At 37.7% G+C, this 18,601-nt stretch overlaps 1 protein-coding gene across 2 annotated transcripts in view; it reads right to left on the bottom strand.

Moving 5' to 3' along the window:
- LOC108113457 (MAM domain-containing glycosylphosphatidylinositol anchor protein 1) overlaps nt 1-18,601 on the bottom strand; it is a 66,299-nt gene that overhangs the window by 27,257 nt on the left and 20,441 nt on the right. For both annotated transcript variants that reach the window (XM_017224037.2, XM_017224038.1), the window contains exons 3-4: nt 6,372-6,478; nt 1,118-1,334 (exon numbers count right to left, since the gene is read on the bottom strand). In XM_017224037.2, the coding sequence (XP_017079526.1) occupies nt 1,118-1,334; nt 6,372-6,478 (324 nt within the window). The remainder of the gene's footprint in view (nt 1-1,117; nt 1,335-6,371; nt 6,479-18,601) is intronic.

The raw sequence follows: 18,601 nt of genomic DNA, 5'->3' as shown, positions 1-18,601 counted from the left end.
TGTAACTAGTTAGTTATAGTTGTTCACGGTTTTGACTACAAACTAGAAGCCAAGCTATAGTCGAGAGCCCCAACCGTACCCGTTACTGTTTTCTCAATTTTAAAATATTTATTTTTCTAGTGGAAATGGACAAAGCGCCACATTTTGTCAGAAAAGCATGTTTACTAAGCGATGGTGAAGTCACTGTCCATGTGAGGCGAAAAATAGTTCCATTTCAATAAATCTGCAGCTGCAGTGACATATGCCTAACTTTTTTGCTCTTCTTAACTGTTGGGGACTTAAGAGTGTGCGTGGCCAGATTATGGTGCCACCTTGGGACGCGCTGACATATCAAGACTATAAATACTTTATGCCTTTCTAACTCTTATAGTAGGCGTGGCCGGATAAAAACAGCACTTCGAGTTCCGCTGGCATCTCAAGAAATTTCTAGCTCCGAGGTTTTATCGTTTTTGCTGTTCCGTTAGAGCGGTCGTGGCTAGATGGGAACTGAAATACGCATCGGATTAACACCTCAACTACATGCTTAATCCTAACTTTCTGTCACTTATAGTTACCGAAATAACAGCCTTTCTACAAAAACGAAAACCGGCTTTCGAGCTTGGTGGGCGTAAGAGTCACCGGATAAATTTAATTAAACTCTTTTAAGCCCAACTTTCCTAGCTCTATCAGTTCCTGGGATGTCAGCGATGGGCGCGGCGCTGCGTGGGGAACTTAAGAATCTGCTTGCTAAATCTCAACTTTGAATCTCTTATAGTTTCTGAGATCTTAGGGTTCATACGTACGGACTTTGACTACTTTTACATACTTAATATATATAATATATACTTTTTTTTTTAATATTATATAATATATACTTTTCAAAGAATATAAGGGTACATTAACTCCACGAGTAATGGGTATAAAAATTTAAAATCTCAGCATAGTTTTATTTTTTAGATTTTACAATCAACATTTGCGTGTAGTAATGTATCGCACATTCTTTGTATAGAAACCCTTGACATAGTCATCAATGTATCATGACAAATTTAAATGGGGACGCTGGAAAACTATGTTATTAAATATAATGAAGATGGAAGGTTCAATGGAAGGTGTTTTTTAATGTCAATCTAAGACTTACCAACTACTTTAACAAATCCGTATTGGGTCTTGGCAGTAACCGTATTAATTTGGCACATATATCGTCCCCTGTCCTCCTCCTGAACATGGTTGATATGCAAGAACCAAGTCCGATGCTTGTCGTGCTTATCGTGGGTGACACTTATTCTCGGATTACGCGTTATCACGTGGTTGTGAACTGTTAGAATGGCCGACTGCTCGAAGTGCATCCACGCCACCTAGAAAACCAAATTGTGTAATTAGCTTTCGTGTTTAGAGCCAGATATGTATGAAGATATAAAAGCTGGCGAGACCACTCTTAAATTTAATTTAATTATGATTTTGATTCTTTATTTATGTAAGTCCTAATTCTACAAAAAAATGTGTTCTCTATTATAGTTTATTTCTTCTACATGCTACATATATGGGAAAAATAGCATGACAGTTTCAATTAAATGTAAGTACAGGCGTTTGGATGAGTACAGATCTTTGTAAAGGTAACTGACACAGTTCTTGGTTGACATCGACATCTGTTATCCCTTGAGATTTTCGGAATTCTACCAAATAAGACCGAAAAAATAAGTTTCCTTGGTCCCGGCCTCCTAATCTTGGGGACAGTCGCTTTGCTCCACAGTGCAAAGTCCCAAAAATGAAAAAAAGAAAACTTTAAAAAAGTTCACAGATGAAATTCCCAAATTGCCGGAAACTGTGCAAAAAACTATAAAAAACTAAAAATCATTCTCCGACTTTCCTGTTTTACTGTTCATCGTGCGCTTAACATAATATGCAAAGAAATCAGCTACGTCTCCACCCTAAGGTGGCAAGCAAACGTATCACTCAACTTTCTTAAGGGGACAGTCTATCTATATAAGCCAAAATGAAATCCCAAAACGCCCCCGACATATTTAAGCTTACCCGAAAAACTGACGGGGTCTCCAAGGCCAGAGGTGAGATCTTGGTGTAAGCTCCTACGTAAACTGAAACGTCCAGTTGTTGATCCGATGAGATGTAAAAAACTTGGACATACTGCCAAACACTGCAAGAGCACTGCCATGGGCGGTAGTTGTAACTTTTCTTACTTACTAACAGCATGCACAAGAACATGGTGCGAAAACTGCGCAGAGAAGCACCCCTCTCCTTATCCGCTTGTCTTATGCCTGCAAGAAACTTCATCTGTCCAAAAGCTTTATTAGGGAGAGAATGTGCTAATATCCAATTTAAGTGGAAATCAAACTGCACTAACACTCAAAACGCTCAAATCAAAAATGCATCTGATCCGAAGCAAATGGCAGTATTCCCCAAACTTAAGGGTACCACACAAAGCCAAAGCTTCCTGGTGATACAAATAAAACCAGCTATAATCTCGCCCTAATATAATTCAACTTCCGCTCTTGTATTCTTCCTGTCGTCTCTTCTGGCAATCAAAAACCTTGAACGTCGTGATCCAACCACACGGCAGATACAAAAGAACAAAACTGAATTCTATAAACATAAAATTGTTTTGGGTCTCTAGCCATCGGGCATACGTGGGCACAAAGACGCGGTCCTGGCAGCCCAAAACAAGGACCTCTCACCTACTTTCCTGTTTACTTTTATCAACAGTAAAGGCATACACAAGCAAATCACCTCGATAACCAAAAGCTGGAGGAATTGAACACATTTATCCATAGATACCTTAGGTGTAATAGTACATGCACAAATACCTCTCCGAACTGAGATCGGCAGACAACAGTACTGCCATTACAGTCATCCGGCGAGCATCTAATAATTGGCAACAACAATCCAATTTGCTATATTTATGGAAAAGTTCTGACCAACGACAACAGACTACTTAGTATCCGAGCCGAATTCGGACTCTACCTGCCTTCACAAACCCTAAACTGAACGTCTGCAAACAATATAAAACTTGTATTAACCCACAAGTTACATCCAGAGAAAACACTATTAACTTCGTTCACTAACTTAAACCTTATTCGCGAATCTGCATTGCTGGTCCGTACTATACTAAATATTTCAATGAGTTGTGCCAAAGAATCAACATTGACGTCGCCTCTAACGTCGCTGCTGCTGTTATCTGTTTCGCTCTTAGCAGCTGGTTCCCACATCCCTCCTTCACCAGCTTTTATTTTAATCCTCGGTCCAAACTTGATAGTTCCATCTCGGCTATCTGTTATGGCTAGTGTTCCTTTCGTTCCGTGTCTCTCAATTCTTCTGGTGGAGTCACATGTACCTGCGGAAAGGAACCAGGATCGAAGCCATTGATCGACGAGCTTCTTAGTGGTATCTGTTTTAAGTGGCGAATATTCCTTGTTAAAAGTCTGCCATATCTAACCTTGCAATATTCTTTTAACTCACTGCTGATATACTGTCCGCCATTGTATTTTAGAAAGTCTTCAGAAAATTTCTTTCATTGTATCGATAAGATATAGGCGCAGGAATCCAACAAATCAGAAGCCATGCATATCCACAGACCTGTTGGAAATGGTGTTCTACTCATCGGATCTGGACGGTTTGGTTGAGAGATTAAAAGGCTCTCCAGTACACGTTAAATAATATATTCGGCTCTTGACTCGAAATCCTTTGAGACAAGGTGTCGGAGATGTGGTCGGTAATCAACTCAACCTCTATGCTGGCTAAATAGTAATAACATTTTTTACCGCCAATACTAGTGCCAAGCTTTCTTTTTCAGTTTGTGAGAACCGCTTCTCCATATCAGACAAACTCCGGCTGTCAAAAGAAATGATCTAGGGCTCCCTTCATTCCATTAATTGTAGCAGTACTGCTCCCAGCGCCACAGGGTTAAAGTTAAGGGTGAATACGTTGCCACGTATCCCAATGATTCCAACGGATATGCCATTTGAATTCAGACGTTTGCAGTTCCCGGTGCGACTTGCCTACCCAATAACAATCAATAAAGCACAATGACAATGTGGACTAAATTTGGAGATTCCATGCTTCTCACATGGGCAGATCTATGTGGCGTGCTCGCGCGTCGGAAAATCTTCTGATTTATTTGTTTACGAACCTGATGCAAAAATAAGAAACATTGTATATCCCAAAGCACTTCAATAAATGTTGAATACAAACCTAAAAGGAAGTTATTTTATTTATTTTATTTTGCCCGCATAAGCCTTAGAAGACTATGTCAAACTCGAGAACATAAAAAAGAAAATAAATATGTGCACGCTTTTTTGCACTTATGTTATTTAATGCTCTGCAGTACGGTATTTTATAGTCGCGGCATTCAACAATAGCGCTTACTTCTTGTCTAGCTACTTGTTAAAAAAAACGAAATACTTAGAAATTCTCATTACTAAAATAGTTTTTGGTATCCATTAAGTGTTTATTGCTGTTTTGCTTTGTTTTGAATTTAAAATCAATCAAATTAACCTGGTAGGCTTGCCTCAAAGCAAATATGGGCATTGAGAAGAAAAAGTAGAGGTGGATATGTGTGCGGATGGTAAATAATATTCGTTGGGACATAAGGTTCATATATATTTTTACGATTCTTCGGACGACGGCAATCGCAGAGGTTTAAGTCATGTGAAATGAAATTTTTAGCGTGTTGGGTCAACGCAAGATTAAAAATTAATTTAGATGCCAAGAAGTTAAAGATGTTTAGTTGCAAGAAAATATTTGATATACACTATAATAACAATAAAATTGGCACGAATATTTCTAACCATTTAAATTTACCCCGTATTCTCATAACCACACTTTCATTGCGTATTTGTCGGACTTTGTGAAAGAAAGGATCCTCCACCTCACCATTGGCAATAAATGGATTAAGATAACTTGGGAATATAACAAATTTGGTACAATCAATCAGCCAAATCGGTTTAATGAGGTTAAATAACGCAAGGGCTAGTATATTCGTAGTATTGTCGAAAAGTACCCATTACTCGTATATTAGGAAAATCTTATTTCTTGTCAATTGCTAATTAAACAAAACTTTTTTTAGTTAAACGTTTTTTTACAATTTACTATAAAAATTACGTTTTGTGTTGTCACCAGCATTCATTAAACATAATTATATGGCTCTTCAAACAGATGTTAGTTTCGGCGTTAATATCTGTTATCATTTAAAATTGGCTTATATCTAAGATTTAGCTCTACTATTCTCTGCGATCCTGCTTGTTAAAAGATGTACTCCGTTCAATCAGTCAATTTTAAGTTGCATAGTTAGAAAATATTGCATATTCAGGTCAAAAAAAGCAAGCTTTAAGCAAAACGGAAGGAAATATGAAAGATATTGTTGATAAAAAAAGGGATAACATACGCATTGACAAATTTACTGTTGAATTGTTATCTCAGACTATTGTTCCATTCATCTTGTGGTTATCACAATTCAAATCACTTTTTTGCGTTTATCACCTCAACTAGAATAGTTATAGAAGCAAGCTCTGATATATTGGGATTAATTACCAATTCTTTATCCATTCACAAACATGATAAATTTCAATGCTTAATAACAATTATTAGTAAAAACTTATGGAATGTTGAAAAACTGACCTGAAATCTTTTACCTAAAAGTGAAAAAAAATATAACAACCCCATTAAGTACAAAATTAATATCTAAATAGATCTGTCTGTTGATATCTTCACTGCGATCATGGGAACCATAGGATTGTGATTCAGAGTGCGATTCCACTCTAACCAGCAAAAGTTGCCTAACTCGGGCACGTTAAAATTTGAATTTTGCCAATACCTATCGATATTCCAAAAAATGTTCGAATAGTAATAATATTTTCATATTTAAAGAAGCTAATCCTTAAAAGCTGTTTTATTTTTTTAAGGAATGCTGATTTATGAACAACACTTTTTCGAAAATATTATAAATTTATAGTAACTTTTTCGACAAGTTTCATTAAAAATCAAATTTGAAAATAATAAGTTTATTCATTTAAGCTGGAACTTCTTCCTTGCTTTCTTAAAATAAAATTTCTTAAAAAATGTTTTTCATATATTGGATAATTTAAATAAAAAATCAGCACAGATCCGCATCTACTTTTTCTTCTCGATGGCCCCAGATAAGCTCCAAAGGTAACCACTAATAACCGTTTACCAAGTCATCGAACGTGTGGCACACCCACCAGACCCACATATTTGCTTTGAGGCAAGCCTGGCTGGTTACTTTCAAACAGATGTTGTTAGTTTCAGCGTTAATATCTGCTATCACTTGAAATTGAGTTAACCATATCTGGCCAATATTATCATATAACTCTTACTAAATAGTACAGATTAGGCCGAAGACAAAAGCATTTGATTCTACTTACCTTATAAGAGCCAAGGTTCTTGACTGAACAAGCAAGTTTTACGTTACGCCCCGCGGGTACAGTGATATTCTCGATGACATCTGTGAATTCGGGATCTTCGCTAATAACTGTAAATTGAAAACAAAAGTGCGATAAGACTGGGTTTACGACTTTGATGTACAAATTTACAAAAAAAAAGAGTCCTATTAACTTAGAAGATAGACAAAGTTGTTGTTAGGAGTTAAAATAAAATGCAAATTTTGATACACTTAAACATTAAAAAACACTCCTTCCGAAAGAAATTTGCATATATAGGGTAATTTTTTAAGTTTTCTATTCCGGCAGCACTTGTTGGTACTGGCATCCAAAAGTCATCTTTCGAAATGAGAAGTTTTCAGTACTCTCTGCCATTTCTTCGTGGAATGTCTTACAAACGAGCAACGATTTCAAATTATTGAAATTTATTATGAAAATTCTTGCACTGCGAAAATTATTTTCAGCGATGAGGCTCATTTCTGGCTAAACGGATGATGATGAACAGCCAAATGCCATAAAGGAATCATGGGATTTTACGCCCCTTGATTGTTTTTTGTTTTAAGTCTATGTAGATAAGCCGATAACGATTAAAGCCTAATAGGATAACATAACTCGAAAAAGTGACGGAAAATTCAACCTTCCGAATGGACCACTTTAAACGGAACCGAGGGTAACATTTAAAGGAAGTTATTTTTAAAAATGTAATGGAGAAAGCCAATTTACAGGTTCAATTAAAATTGATTATATGATGCAATTGCTCTATTAAATTTAAAAAAAGAAACTACGCTTTAAAAACCACCCGTTAGAATCAAAAAAAGAGTTTCTTGGCAATGTCAAACAAGTTAAACTTAAATTCTATTTATTGTTTTTGTTTTTTTGTTTTTGGAAAAATTATGTTAATAATCTAGTAGATAGAAAATTTTAAAATAATTCTAAGTTCAACAGAAAAGAAAACATGGGTTTTATTATACTAAAAAAAGGTTGCGCGTATTTTTAAATTATAATATATATTAATAAAAAAAAAAAAATTTATAAACATCTCATGTGACTAATAAGATAAAATGAGGTCTTAGACATAATAATAATTATATATTATATATATATATATATAATTATATTTTATTAATATATATATATAAATATATGTATATATCTCGAAAAAAATAATGCTGCCGCAGACGCGGTAGTCAAATCAACGCTTCCAGTGTCTTCAATTAAGAGCTTTTGTCTATAAGTCTGTAAACAATATTTGGCACTATCAAGATTTAAAATTTTCACCTTCCTAACCCACCATCGATAGCTTTTATAACCGTTACTCGTAAAGTAAAAGGACAAAGTGTAAAAAGACCAATTTTTTTGCTAACCAATTCATCCCTCATTGTACAGACCAGCCAAATGCTAAATAAACTCTAAATTGCAAACATAAGTTACAAAGAATGAATTACAGTGTTCGAAGATGTTCCAGAAAAAAACAACAACAAATTATATTGCAGTTTTGCAGTCTTTGAGCTGAGAGGCGTAGATCAAGTGCGGTTTTAATAACTTGAACGATTGGAATTGAAACTTCGCCTATGAACTCAAGAATTATGGAGATTAATTTCCTTTAATCAAAACAGATAATGTAGTTATAAATAATATTAAAATTTTGTTTATAGACTTAATGAGGAATTGGATTCATTTCGCTTCGTTTATAACGTTTTCCATATGCAGTTATAACTTATACTTATTACACACCCGTCCGAATTTGTAGTATTTAGGATTGTCGCCCTTCGTTATAATTATACCCGTTACTCGTAGAGTAAAAGGGTATACTAGATTCGTTGAAAAGTATGTAACAGGTAGAAGGAAGCGATTCCGACCCTATAAAGTATATGTATTCTGGATCAGGATGAATAGCGAGGACGAATGAGCCATGTCCGTCTGTCTGTCTGTCTGTCTGTCCGTATGAACGCTGAGATCTCAGGAACTATAAGAGATACAAAGCTGATATTAACCTTGAAGATTCTTGAGGTCCCTACGCAGGGCAAGTTTATAACAGCATCCTGCCACGCCCACTCTAACGCCAACAAATCGCGAAAAACTGAAATCGATGAAATCTCAGGAACTATTAGAGGTAGAAAGTTGAAGTACAGTTTGTATAATCTTTAGATGCCAGCGCATCTTATAGTGGTACTACTATCCGGCCACACCCTCCCATACGCACACAAGGCTCAAAAAACGGATTTCGGATTTTCTAGAAATGCTGATATCTCGGTATTTATAAGATATAGTAAGTTCGGATTAAACATGTAACCCTAACGCCCACAAAACTCGAAAAACCAAAAATCTAAAAATATCGAAAACTATAAGAGCTACAAAGTTGCATTCGGCCACGCCCACTCTAACGCCCACAAACCGCGGATAACTGTGGCGTCTATAATATTATTATGAATGTCGTCGTTTTACCCTGTATAACTAATCTCTGGTAATATCTATTGATTTACCAAAGATTTTTTAGATTGGAACATTATTTCGCTATCTATGAAGAAATTAAGGTTATAAGGCCTCACATGGGCAGTGACGTCACTATCAGTAATCCTCTGACAATAGGTGGCGCCTTGTGAATTTCCACTAGCAAAATGAATATTTTAAAATTGTGTAAAACAGTAACGGTTATCTTATAATCGCGGCACTCGACTATAGCGTTTCCATTTGTTTTATTTATTTAATTGGTTAACGAATGAGCTTCAGAGACTTCAGAGACATTACTACAAACTCTATAAGAGTTATACATACAAGAAAAGTAGTGATTCGCTCCAATTTTAATGTTTTCAATAGTAGGACCTATTTTTTTTAAACCAGTGAAAAATTAAAGTTTTAAATTATCCGAAGTCTTTTAAATTAGCTTAAATTTTAATTTTTCTATAACTTCTTTTAACTTTATTTTTTTTTAAATTTGAAAGTCCTCAGCGTTTAGTGTCATCGGTACACTTAAGCTCGTCTGAGACATCTACACACTCTGAAATTGGTGATTTATTTAAGTCGTTTCAAACAAACTTTTTATATACAAATACAAGTTACCCTTACACAATAGTTGAAGTTTTAATTTTTACCGTTAATGACGGATCTTTTTCTTACAAATAATCTGGAGATGTTTTCCTAGACCGGATGTGCAATACAGTTTTGTGCCTGAAACATGTGTAAGCCAAGTCTTAAATATTTTAATCTGCCCATTTCTTAATCAATATTTTCTTACTTTAGAACTTTAGTAACACCTGGTAATATTTATTAATTATTCACCTCCTTAAAAACATGTAGACGCACCTCTTATTTAAAACACTTCAATATGTAGATTGAAGGAGCTTACACGGTCTTTGACTCCGGAAACTATCCTGTTCTTCTTTTCTAAACGAAACGATATATGTACGTTACATCTGGAGTGTCTGTTAGTCTGAAAAATCCGTCTTCGATTCCGCGTCGTGCGGTGCATTTATTATTATCTGTTTGCATTAAGTATTTATTGCAAGCAAATATCAACAACTGTGGTCTGTATTCTAACATATTTTTTACTTTACTTTGTGCTATTAGTAACGAAACTTTCACCGCTTACCGCTCCAGCACAACATCTGTAGATCTCTTTTCTGTATCTCCCACCGGCTTGTAGCTCTCGAAAACACACTCTCTCCCTCTCTTATACAACTTGTACTTTCTTATAACGCCTCTCTCTCGCTAACACTCTCTCGCTAACACTCTCTCGCTAACACCCTCTCGCTTACTCTATTGCCCCTAACTGTTTCTCTCAAGCTCCCTTTCTTCTTCTCTATAATTCGCATTGGATCCTCCCGTGCCAAATGTTCTACAAGCCCAAAAGAATTTACCCTTGACTCACCAGAGGAACTTAGGGACCCTGATTACCGACAACCACTGGTAGGGTGGGTAAACCACCCGTCCCGCCAAATCCCTTGATTGGTATTCCTCTAGAGAAACACATTTTTGTTTCCCGGCTTTCCCCCAATACGTCCGAATCGGACATCTTAGCTTACATTTAAGCAAAACTAATAGTCGATATTAGGGTGGAAAATATCACTAAGCATAAATATTCCTACGCCAGGAACATGGCCTCTTTTAAGATCCGTGTTCTTCCGATGGCTTTTGACGATATCAGTTCGACCAATTTCTGGCCGCAAAATATTTTCGTTCAATAACATCAGCTCCTTTAGGAGTAAAGCTTCCACAAAAAAACGCTCCTGCCAACCTAAAAAACTAACATCATCCATTATTCTTTCGTACCAAAACACAAGAGGCTTACGCTCTAAGCTTTCTAATTTGTTCTCGGTAAGCTTCTAGTTTGCATCCCAGGTCATTGTGTTTACCGAAACCTGGCTAACTCCAGAAATTCTTAATTCTGAAGTTTTCCCCAGTAGGTACACAATATATAGGCTTGACCGATCCCTCGGAAATGGTGGTGGAGTCCTATTTCAGTGGACTCTATTCTCGTTTCCGAGGTGATAAATCTTCAAACTGGAGACTTAGAATTTATTACACTTAAAATTTCATTGTCTAGGCTAAATTTATATATCACTTGCCCTTATAGTCCAATTCCTTGACATATGAGCGCACCTAGCAGCCATTCAGTCTGTCTTCTCAATGTTATCGGACATGAATCAGCTTGTGGTGTTGGGTGATTTCAACCTACCCCAGGTGGCTTGGTCCATGAACGATAACACCTTAGCTTTAACACCCACGTCGCATCACGACTTTACTGCTGGCATGTTCGACATGTCACTGGCTCAAATTAATCATATAGGGAATTCTTTAGGTCGTTTGCTCGATCTGTGTTTTCTCTCTGATACGGACGCCGTATCCATATACAGAGCTCCACCTCTCACACACCATAAAGATCCTTATCATCCAACATTAGATTTTACGATCGATACGGGGCTATGTACTAAGCCTGAAAAGAATTACGCTGATAAGAAAATTCGATGTTTTCGTAAAGCCGACTTTAAAAAAATTAATAACTTTATTTCAGAATTTGACTGGTCCGATTTTTACGCATGTACCGATTTGTCGACTGCTCTATATATATTTTATAGTAAATTAAACCTAATTTTTGATCGCTTTGTTCCGTTGCGGTATCCGGCTATGGCGGATAAACCCCCTTGGTATACAAGCTACCTTTCTAATCTAAGAAATATCAAATTAAGATTCTTTAAAAAGTACTTAAAAACTAATAGCAATGATTGTTATGTGCATTATATGGTGGCTTGGTCTAACTTTACCGTGCATAACGCTCAGTGTTATAAGAACTATTTAGCTCGATGTAAGAACAAGTTTGCTTTGGATCCGAAACAATTCTATAGTTTTGTTAACACTAAGCGTAAATCGAAAACCTTTCCGTCTTTGCTATCGTTTGGAAAATCTACTGCAAGCACAGGTCAGGAAATCGCCGACCTTTTTGCACAGTTTTTTCAAACTACTTATTCACCTTTGTTTATAAACGCGCAGACTTACGCTTATGATATCCCCCGGTCTAACTTTATTTCCCGACCCACCATGTCGGAATGTGGGGTTATAAAGGATCTTCCGAATGTGAAGCCAGTCTTTTCGCCAGGTCCATGTTAATTCAAATAAGTTTGTTATTTTAGACCTTGGCTTCATAAAACCAGGATTTTAAGGAGATATGACTGATCTACACTGGTGTTGCAAATGGGGCACAATGATTTTCTCAAAGGGTTTCGGAATTGCTCATAATTTAAAGATACCTCTTTAATGACCAGCATCGGAAGTTTTCCGTTTCTTGTGTAAAGTAATGATAAAAGATTCCGTGCAAATAGGGGGAAACGTTGCCCTTTCAAACGAAAGGTTAAACCGTTTGAGAAGAGGATTGCAGATGGAAAACGCACAGTACCTAAGCACACAGCCAGAAACGCTGTCGGGGCCTGGCGAAAAGATCGGTTCACAATTTAAAGATCTTTAAGAATACCAATCTTAGTTAGAAAAGGTCGCGTGACGATGTTCGACTGCGGAACACCGTAGACGTAAGGCTGCCTAGGGGTTATCGAAAGTGAACATGTGGTTGGAAAAAACTTGGCGAACATATCGGCTATTGCCTGATCATTTCTCGTTTTGGTTTACGCTTAGTCTTAACAAAATTAAAAAAATGTTTCTGGGCGGGTACCTCATCGGAACACATATATCAAAAATTAGGTTTTACATGTCTATTAAATTCTTGAGATCACCGGCCAAAAAAATTCTTCCCTCTTCACAGAAGAAAGTAACTCAATATAAAAAAAAAAAAAAAAATAGTTTTAATGCATGGTAAAATATGTTTAAAGCTGAAGTCATAGCGTTGCATGCGTAGAGATTTTATCTGTCAAAATTTGAGATAGGAGTATTGAGTTTAAGAAAGTGGGACATGCTAAAACAGCGAACCTTGCTGGTCCAGCATCGATCGCCAGCTCCAGAGTGGGATGATAAACGCCTTCAGAGCGTAGATATAAATACGAAGTCTGAATCTGAGATAAAGCATAGAGCGAGTAAGAAACCGACCTAAAGATTGACTTGGTTTATTTGTTCTAGGTTCATGGCTAAATTATTTTCTTATGTGGTCCAGCTAGTTTGTGGTAGGTACCCAAAACCACAAGTTGATCCATATCTTACTTATACGCAAATGGCTCGGACTTAGGAGGGATGTAAGAACACGTGATAAATAAAAATCTACTAGGAAATGAAAGCTTAACACAAATAAAATCGATATCACCGAATTGAAGATCAATCTCATTCGATAGGAGTTTATAGTCTTCAGAAATTAAAACTCCATTCCGATACGATCAAGCCTATATGTTAAATACCTTTTTGGAAAAATTTCGGAGCTAAGAATTTCCAAAACTAGCCATGTTTCGGTAAAAACAATTATTTGGAATCCAAAGACTCTCAGAAAACAAAGTTGGAAGATTAGTACGCAACTTGCTTGTGCTGTGATAGGAAATAATTTTTTTGCAGGGGGTAGTAGTTGTTCGCCGCAGGTCGATTAATTTTCTTTTTTTTATTTCCCAGTCAAACTTTTTGGACGTAAATGTGATCCGGCCAGCACTTGGTTGAACACATTTTTCCAAATTCTACCGAGGGGACGCGTATCTTAAATGAAAATAATTTCATATTATAATTTCCTCCACCTTGGCCGAAATGGATTTTGATCTGGCTTGTGTGTAAGCCCATACGTCTGACTCAGACGTATCATCGGAAAGTCGGGAAACGAATATATGTTTCTCAGGTGGGTTTCACTTTAAGGGCTTTTATATAGCAGGTTCAAATCCTGCACTGCCAGTGCTTGCCGGTATTCCGTGCATGGAATTCCCCTGCAGTGTATCGGGCTGGTTGATGTTAATGGCTCTATAGGAGGCAGTAATCTTGATGCAAACAGACTATCTAACAATTTCACACCATCATGTCCAGAAAATTCGGATGCCGTATTTATCCTACTCACCGGAGTCGTGACTATAGGCGTACTAAACAGCTGCGACGACACTTCCGCGTTCTGTTGGTAAGCGAGTTGACGGGCGAAGGGGACTGTTGATCTGTGGCAAACATGAGTTTGATTTATTATGTTTTGGAGACTCTTTTAATAATTGGACATTATTAAATTGGGTATTCATCTCATCTCATTTCCTTTTGCGTTCCCATACAATCGCCAAGGGCAGAAATCGTCTGACATTTTGGCACAAAGATTGGCACATTTGGCATGAACCACATTATTGCACAGTTAACGTAAACCGCTCGGCTGGTTTGTTGTGATTATTTGATTATACGATTTTAAAAAGACAATTTCAGAAATATTGAGAGAAATTCTTTGTATTCCACTATGCTCTACCCATTTTGGCGGTCTGTGGAATGCAGCAGTAAAGACGGCAAAACACCACCAGTATTGGGCATTTGGTTCTGCGATGCTTGGGCTCGAGGGTTTGAGGACTTTGTTATACCACATAGGCTCGATCGTTAATTCTAGACCTCTTTTGGCAAATTCAGAAAATCTCGCTGACCTAGATGTGCTAACTCCTTCAGCATTCATCTAACCGGATCTTCCTTAATCAACTTTAACCGTCTGGATGGGTCGCAGAGAGTCCTTCTTGCAACAAGTGTCGCGTTTAAAGGAGGAATACGAGTATTTTACTCTGTTTCAGCAGCGTTCCAAATGGCCCGCCCCTGGTCCCGTAGTGTTGGTTACATGTCCTGGTGAAGGATGAGAATCTACCCCCATGAAGTGGCCTTTTGCCAGGAGCTCATCCCAGTCAAACTTATCCTTCCATAAGACCTGCATAAAAATCTCAAGCTTGGCGATTATCAGGGCTATTAATCCAAGAGGATCGTAAAATCTAGAGATATCCGAATTCTGCGCTTGGTTGGGAGCTGGTTTGTCCACTGACTTGAGAAACTGAAGAACAAATTATCCGATAGAGTATCCCAAGCCAAACCTAACGCCTTTAAAACATCCGTTCCGTCGTGAAACTTTAAAGTTTTTTCATATCTGACACATCTACTACTTCTAGCTCCGCAGGGTCGTTGGAGCACCATTTGCTTATCGGAGATCCCTTGTCCAAGAGGTTCTTTACTTCTTGACGAATTTCAACAACCTCTTCAATGCTGTCTCCTCCTGAAATTAGATCATCCACATAAAAATGTGTGCTTATGATCTTAGCTGCCAATGGAAACTTAGCTTCTTTATCATAAGATAGGTGCAGCATTGCATGAATTGCCAAAAAGCAGCAAGCTGAGTGCGGCACTTTACGGTGTCAAGCGAGCACACTTGAATTTCATTATCTGGCCTATCGCGCCCTAAGATTCATTAAGCAAACTGGTGAGGATGCGTAATACAAACACAACGATACATTTTGCAGACGTCTCCGCACAATGCTACGTTTAAAAATTAAAACCATAGCAAGATAGTAAAGATTGTTGCTTGAATGGAGGGACTTGCGTACAACAAATCATTCAGGGAATATCCCGAAGTAGATTTCACTTACCCATCGCAAATAACTAGCAGCTTCGTAGTTGTGCTTTCCAATTTTTGAACGCAAAGGTGGGTTGTTTTTTTTTTTTTTTTTTTTATTATTATTTTTTTTTTATTTATTTTATTTTTTTTTTTTTTTTTTCAATTTATCAACAAAAAACCCAACTAAACCCTTTTTAAAATTTAATTTTTTTTTTTTTTTTTTGTCCTGTAGGTTGGAATACGCCCAACCAAAAAAGGGGGGTGTGGTAAAAATATTTAATTTAAATTAAATTACAATATAATATTTTTTTTAAAAAAAAAAATTTTTTTATTTTTTTTTTTTTTATTTTTATATTTTATACATCTAAATAAAACACCATTAAATACCTTACCATAAAAATAACCAACTCCCCCCCCCCCCCCAAAAATCCCAAAAAAGGGGAGAGAGATTAAAACCACAACCTCAACAAACCACAACAACTCGAACACAGTGAACTCGTATTTTGCCATATTATATAAGGGCCCGGAGCAGAGAACGTAAAGGGTATCAATTTTCGAGTGTTTGTCGCACTCACAAACAGCAAGAAAAGAATAACATACCCGACCGCACAAATGGCTTTGGGTGTTTTGTGTTTTTCCTTTTTGTCACTCACTTAATTCTATTCACTCGAACCACTTAAAGCAAAAAAAGGAGTGCGCGAAGCACTCATGTTTTGGAATGAGTGTTTCAGGTGTCTTCAACTGTTATGCAAGTTAATTTCCAAATAAATAAATCTTCAAATTTAAAATTCGGATGTCAGATTTATTCGAGATTCAAATCGGAACTAGCCGTACTCTACTTATCGATCCCTTATTTAAACTGTGGGCTGGGGCAACGACGTTGACATCGGCGGCAGCGACGCTGGCGTTGTTGGCGGCGGCGGCGCTGGTAGCGGCGTTGGTGGCGTTGACAAAATTGCTTAGTTGCAGAATCTGCGAGGTCTACAGAATTCGCATTTTTGATTTTACTTTGTTGCGGCTGGCCGGATGCTCGTGTTTACGTTATTGAACTTAGGCTGGCTCTTACTGTGTTGAAACCTTTGTGCTTTACAATGTTGCTATATTTTTAGACAAAAATATGAGGAAATATTGCTGTTGTAGATGGCCCGACCTGATTGCGGCGATGGTGCCATTTCTAGTGTGTCAGCACAGGTTTTGTCAGCGATGATCCCGGGAATAAAATAGTGTGGACCATTTGGAATTTTATCTCCAGATACATTTTTTTAAGGAAGGTTCTGGTTTTGGAGAGGGTATTATTTTATGCCACCTGTTTCTACATATGTTTTACGACTTATAATTAAAAATGTGGTTCCGTGAACGGTGCGAAAGAAAATGCCGAGAGATTTTTTTATGATTAATTTTAGCAGCGCTGCGACTTTGTGTTGACAGCGATAGAGAACGAAATGTAATGGGGCGAGCCGAGCGCTTATCTCGACTTGTCTTATAGATAAAAGAGATAATTCAGCATACATACAAATTGCAAGCCATAATTCTGGTATAAGCTAGATGACTGCTCCCGACATATTCCGCCCGTTGAAAGAGCCATACTTCCAAAGGAAGTGGTTTCGAGGGGCGGGACAGCAAATTTCCTTGATGCCCGCTTGCACAATCCAGAGCTAGTGCGAATCACCGCAACTCGATCGACGCCGTCATCTCCGGAGGCAGTGCTCTCCACCCTGCCGAGGCGCCACCGGAAAGGGGGTAAGTTGTCGTCTTTGATGAGGACAATGCTGCGATTTTCCATTTAAAAGCTGGCCAGAAGAGCGGTTTCTCAACGAAGGTGAAGATGAAAATGACGACGATGATGACGATGAGGAAAAGGAGAAGATGTTGGCGCCGCCGCCTATTCCAGTATTTCTGCTTCCACCTGCCACCGCCAGCACTGCCGACGAGGAGGAGGAAGTGGATGTACAGCCAGTTCCAGCAGGCATTACGAAGTCCACCTGTTTCTAGATATGTTTTACAACTTATAATTATACAAAAAAATGCGGTGCCGTGAACGGTGCGAATGATAAGGCAGAGAGATTTTTTCTATGATTTATTTTAGCAACGCTGCTTGTTGACAACGATAGAGAACAAAATGTAATAGGGCGAGCTGAGCAATCGGCGACTCGCGAGCGCTTATCTCGGCTTATCTTATAGACGAACGAGATAATTCAGCATACAATGATGCTGAACAAATTGTAAGCCATAATTCTTATTTTATTTAAAAATAAATTTAGTATGCAATACTAAATCTAATACATTTCTTAAATAGTACTAGCTGCTAGGGCCTACGACTCGAGATTAAAATTATTAAATTAAAGATACTTAAATATTTGGGTTGGTTCTAATAACAAAATAGTAAAAGTTCATAATGGTTTCTTGTGAAATTATATTTAAACTATCGGAAGGTTTTTTTGGCTGAAAATAAAGGCCCTGACGCTCTCCAGAAGACGGCATGAGTTGAGTAGATGGTCAACTTCGAGGTGTTCGCCGCAACGGCAGACGGGTCGTGGTGTTCCAGTAAGGATATGTTCGTGTATTGCACGGGTGTGCCCGATACGAAGGCGGATGAATGTTGAACATGCCCGCTTTCGAAGGTGCGCAGGCAGAGAAATTTTTGTGAAGGTATCGTTAATGGAAAAATATCGAATTTGAAAAGATGGTTTTAGCCGCATGTCCTGTGCGGCCTGGTCTGCTAGTTCGTTACCATGGATAACTTGGTGGCTGGGCGTCCATACAAGGGTTATATTATTAAAAGAAGAAAACCGTCTTATCTTTACGATTGTGTGATCGGTTTGACCCCAATTCCGTAAAGAAGATAGGGTGGAAAGGCTATCGGTACAGATTACAAAGTGTCCCCAGTGTTTGGTGGCAAAGAGAAAGGCTTGTAATATGGCGAAGGCTTCCACAGTAAAGATGGAGTTGTAAGGGGGTAGCAACAATAGCAAAGGTAGTATTGTCGTCTGTTTTTGATTCATCGATGTAGAGCCAAGATTTTGCGCCGAGTTTTTCTTGTAAGCATCGAAAGCGGGTCTGGAATTCAACTCTGGTGGTATTTTTTTTTTGAGCCGTTGTACATATCAAGGATCACATTAGGTTTTGTGTTGTTCCAATATGCTGGTAGCTTAGCAATATTCCTATGATTGGGCGGGGGAAGGCCAAGCTGCGTTGTGAAGTTGGCACACCGCCTAAGCGTTGATATGACTTTTAATTCCGTTTT

The sequence above is a fragment of the Drosophila eugracilis genome, unplaced genomic scaffold, assembly GCF_018153835.1.
Source record: "Drosophila eugracilis isolate 14026-0451.02 unplaced genomic scaffold, ASM1815383v1 contig_1828, whole genome shotgun sequence".
In the NCBI taxonomy this organism is placed as follows: domain Eukaryota; kingdom Metazoa; phylum Arthropoda; class Insecta; order Diptera; family Drosophilidae; genus Drosophila; species Drosophila eugracilis.
This window is presented reverse-complemented; position numbering and strand designations above follow the sequence as displayed.